The following is a 5,000-nucleotide window of genomic DNA, read 5'->3' on the forward strand; positions in this document are numbered from 1 at the left end:
AACGGATGGAAACAAAGACAAAAAATAAAATAAAAAAGGCCGGTCCAAATGGTGGCCAATGAAGCGAGCCTGGCTAGAAGTAACTAGTACCGGCTTGGTACACGCTTTTCCGATAACGATTTGTAGTTTTAACCGACGAAAAATTGGCAATAAGCTTGAAGGAAGGACCTTAGGTACCATAACCTTATCATGCGGTTCAATAAAAAAAAAGATTCAACATCCATGAAACGATCGCCGCACGCTCCTTCCTGGAACACGGTAACGTATTGAAATGTGCTTCAATCCAATCTCCAATCTCTTGGCCCAATCCAGCGGCACACAACTCTCGTGAACGCAACAACGAACGGGCAACGAAATTCAATCAAACGAAATGGAGAGCATTGCGCCAATCCAATCACCTCGAACGCGAACTTACAAGATAAACATCAACAGGAAACATGCGCACCCGGTGAAGATGGGTTGGGGGGGAGGTGGACACAACGACCGCGTCCTCTTCGTCGGAGAATCGTCATTGGCTCATAACTTCCGGAAGAATTTTCGCTCCGTTTTGTGGCCGCGGGCACGCTCGCGATGCCCATAATAGGAATTAATGGCGTTCTGGGCGTTCAGGCGTCGACAATCAAATTAGCATCCGGTGCCCTCTCCCGCTTTCTCTTGTCCTCGTGAGGATTTGACGGCACACGTCCATCGGTGGCTCCCGGATCACTATCGCGAGCAGCATCCATTCCATTTCATTCCATTCTTCGGTGGTGGCGAAATTGACGGCACGACTCCGATTTCCGATTAGCTAACGACGACGACAACGACGACAACGAGCTGCACCATTGAATGGAACGGTAATGGGCCAGAAACGAGTCACACTTTTTCACACACACACACACACACACATTACCGGAACGGTATCAGGTCTGGGATCTTCAGGCGCAGGCGAGACGAAGAAGGAGAAGAACAACAGTCGAAACACTTGTCACCTTGTGTTGGGTCACGTCGTAAGATCGGATCGGATAGGACGATACAAGTGAAACAATTGTTTAAGCAGCTGAGAGCTTTGATCTCGAGGACGAATTGTCGCCAGTATGCTAATTGTTCCCGTGTTCCCGAATGCCGGCCGGCCCGAAATCTCCGCAAACGTGATTGAAACATCTGGCGTCAATTGGCGAGTTAATATTGATTGATTCCATTGAGCGATTCCGGTCGCCATTTAAACCGCAGCGCGATAATTCACGCACCTCGTTCAGGGCCCCGGTGCCAGTGCTTTGCGGTCAATGATGGGTTTGGATCTGTCCTCTCTCTCTCTCTCTGTGCCAATTGGTGTGAAATGTTAAACAATGCGAACAATGCGCTTAAAGCGAACGGCTAAACGGTGGTCGGGACACTCGAGACCACAATTTAAACGAGATAAAATGAAATCCAAACCCCGGGTGGGGATGGAGTCTCATCCGCATATGTGTTAAACGATGCTGTTGTCGTTCGAAGCGTCACAATTGCCGTCGCGGTTAAGTGGACAATCGGAATGTTGAATTGAACGACCATTGATGCGTGTTCCGGTTCCTGGATGGTTTCAAAGTGGAAATTCCAACGAAGAGACAGAAGGAGAGGTATGAAAAGGAGGGAAGCGAAAGGGTAACAGTGTGATGGGTAGGTGCGAAGGACGTTAAGAAGCTCACCACGAACCACCAACCCTGACCTGTTGCATAAATTGGTACGCGCGAGTGGAACCATTGACGGGAGAAATAGGAAAACAGAAAAGTTGCCCTATTGTCTAGCCCTAGAAGCGCCCTCAAAGACGAGACAATTTCATGTCCTTCCATCGCCTGCTTCGGTTCGATGGTCCCCGCAGTCACAACCATGGAAAAGTTTTTATCTTTCCAGTTTAATGTCCATTTCTCGCATTGATCTTGATGGTAAATATGGGGGAAGGAGGACCGAGGAACCGAGGTTTAATGGCTCGATAACGTTGACAAGCCTTCCAAAGATTCGGCGAACGAAGTTTCGGGACCGGACCGGCACCGGCTACACCGCCAATAAATATTCGTCATCGACAGTTCCGTTGGCTGTCGGTGGCGTTTTGGATAAGGCGATACGCTGACGTGGCCAGTTCCAGCTACCGAAGGCGACAACTTTTGGATTCCGGGAGAATCGAACCCCAAAAAAAAAAATGGAAATAAAATGGAGATCGAAGTGACATGACAATCGCTCACTGATCGAGATTATCAAATTGTACTCTGCAACAACTGGCGGCCGGATTCATTGACCTCGGCCGCCCTGTTCGGTGCGTCCATTCGCCAGGACGCCCTATTGGCCACTCATACGGTTGTCATACAACGCTATCGATTTCGTTAGTTGCTTTACAATGTCTCCATCGCTCGACGAAAGGAGTCGGATTTAACGAGATGTAACGATGAGCAATCATCATCCGCACGGTCCATGTTGCCGGAGGGACATCCTTAGCCGTCCTTTATCGTCCCTCGTCCCCATTTTATCCTCGTAGAAGGGCCCTTCTTCTAGGGTTTCTCTTTTTGCTCCTTTACCCCTTTGCGTATGCAACGATGTACATGGCTCATGGCATGCTATTCTTTTTTTCTCTTTTTTCCACAGCAACCTGAACATTCGTTTCCGCGGTAACATTCTGGTCGACTGGTTGGCCAACATTTTCGTCAGCGTCGTCACGAGCATCTTCCGGAACACGATCACCAACGTCGTCTCGAACGGTGTGCACGACTTCATCCAGGCCACGCTGGACGACATGAATGGCCGGCTGCGGGGACGTGCCGTCAGCGAGCAGGAGGTTGCGGTGTTGGTTGAAAACCTGAAAAAAATGCTCACCAACTAGCTGGTTGGTGAACCGCCCAGCGGGTTGTAACGAGTGGCGATAAAGGGGACCTGTTCCTGGCTTGTTCGCTGGTTGCTGCGTTGAATTAAAATGTATTCGCTACAACTCCCCAGTCAAACGGTAGCTCCGCGGATCCTTTTGCGATTTGCTGCCGGGGCTTCTCCCCTCCCCATTTTACGATTGACTTTTCCGTTTCAGATTTTCCGCCATTCCGCTTTTCTCTACTTCTTCTTCTATTAGTTCTTAATAAATGAGTTGCAGTGCCGCTTGAGTGCTTTGAGAGTTCCCAACAACCGAGATCTACGTTCGTTCGTTTTCTTTGCCGGTGCTGTTTGCCCCCCCGGGGGGTTTGATTGGTGTTCCCTTGTTGGCCACTATCCGATTCGCTCGCTGCCTAAGCACCTGCACCTGGCACATCGCAAATGACTCGCTTCCGCCGAAAGAGGGGGGGGTCAACGGGTGACAAGTTGACAGAAGTGCAGCGAATGTGCGCCGCCATTAAGGACGTTCGGGCTACATCGGTTGCATCGGGTGCTGGCGTTTCTTGTGCACGAATGGGAGGGAAAAACCCCTCCGTCTCGTTAACTTGCAACGATTAAATGCAGTTCAATGGGTTTGGTGTGCTTTCCTCCTTTTTTTCTCTCTTTTTTATCGAAGCTAAATACAAATAATACTGCAGTGATTTCAAAACTTATCGAAGCGTATTACCGGGATGTTCAATTGACATTGATGTGTGCTGGTGTGTGTGTGTGTGTGTGTGTTCCGATACAAACCAATGCAATGTAGTTCAATGTAACGTATTTGAAAAAGTAATGCAGGGTACCGCAACCAGTGTACCGTGTAACGTGTAAGCTTCAAATGAAATGCGGAACGAGATAGGCGGTGAAGGCAGATCGTGAGAGGAGTGGCCCCCTCTCCGCCACGAGCTAAAACGATCTGAATGATGTATTGCATTTTCAACACTTCCGCTTGTCTGTATTGTGTGTGTGTGTGTGTGTGTGTGTGTGACCCCATCGGTTGACCCCAGCGGCATTTTGTACCATTTACGACCGCCTCTAGCATCCAATGGCTGCCACATTTAATTGCGCTTTAATCGAGCTTTATTATGTATTCGCGGGATCAAACAATAGCACACCATTCTTTTCCCTTTCTGCCTTGCTTGCGGCATCAATTTGTTAGCAATACCAAACAAAGGGAACACACACACACACACATTTATACTCACTCACCTGTACTGATTACAGATCCCCGTTCGGGCACCATTACAGGACATGGAATGGTTGAATTGAGTACATCGTGCCTAAAGGAATTCAGCGCGAATGCCACACCGAGCAGCGAATGTTTTTTGTGTCCACGAAATTCTTCGAAAATTGAATGTTTGTCGTCATCAACGGGTGGTACGCAAAAAACACGGGAAACGCGGGACGAGTTTTATTAAAATACTTTATTTACACGTTCGGCGCCGCCATTTCCCATTCTGTGGCGAGACGATCGGGGTGTTTTGCGTGTCGTCCTGGTGCCGATACCGTACCTTCAACCCCTATTTTTCCTTCTCTCTCTCTCTCTCTCTCTCTCTCTCTCTCTCTTTCTCTCTCTTTCTCTCTCTCTCTCTCACTGCTAAATCGCTAGGATGGCAAACGGTTCGCTACCCTAATCGGTTCACCGAATCGGTGGCCATTATGTGAACGGAGGAACATAAAAATATGGATACTTCTTACGATGAAATAAATTAACTTAACTTAACCCCGGTCCGATTGCACCAAAACATCATTCTCATCATCATCATCGCCATCATCTTCATTATCGTCATCATCATTATGCTGCATGGAATCGTGCAGATTTGCTAATATATGCTCTGTCCCTTGTCGCATTTCTTAACTGTAACCCTCTCTCCGCGCCCTGCGAGCCACGATGTCCAACCATTGCTTTATTAATTTATTTAACATTTCATTTAAAACGTTCTCTGTCGCGGTTTTTCCCAATCGGTTTTTTCTTTTCCAACACAATTCACCTTCAATTCGGTTCTCTCTCTGCCTGTTTCTGTGTCTGTTCGGTTTCTGTAGATTCGCTTTCGTCGTTTTTTTTATACAATTTCGCTCTGCCCTTACGATCGTTTTCCGTTTAATGTCAGCGTCAGTGTTCCGGTTCCGAAGAACGTGAGTCTCCC

General features: G+C 48.1%; 2 protein-coding genes across 2 annotated transcripts in view; both read left to right on the forward strand.

The window, feature by feature from the left end:
• LOC125959168 (mite allergen Der f 7-like) overlaps window positions 1–2,994 on the forward strand; it is a 9,718-nt gene extending 6,724 nt beyond the window's left edge. The window contains exon 5 of the mRNA XM_049691978.1: window positions 2,599–2,994. Coding sequence (XP_049547935.1) covers window positions 2,599–2,833 — 235 coding nt within the window. The 3' untranslated portion in view covers window positions 2,834–2,994. The remainder of the gene's footprint in view (window positions 1–2,598) is intronic.
• Window positions 1–5,000, forward strand: part of LOC125949769 (26S proteasome non-ATPase regulatory subunit 8) — a 594,091-nt gene that overhangs the window by 131,451 nt on the left and 457,640 nt on the right. The gene's annotated exons all lie outside the window — the stretch shown is intronic.

The sequence above is a fragment of the Anopheles darlingi genome, chromosome 2, assembly GCF_943734745.1.
Source record: "Anopheles darlingi chromosome 2, idAnoDarlMG_H_01, whole genome shotgun sequence".
Classification (NCBI taxonomy): Eukaryota; Metazoa; Arthropoda; class Insecta; order Diptera; family Culicidae; genus Anopheles; species Anopheles darlingi.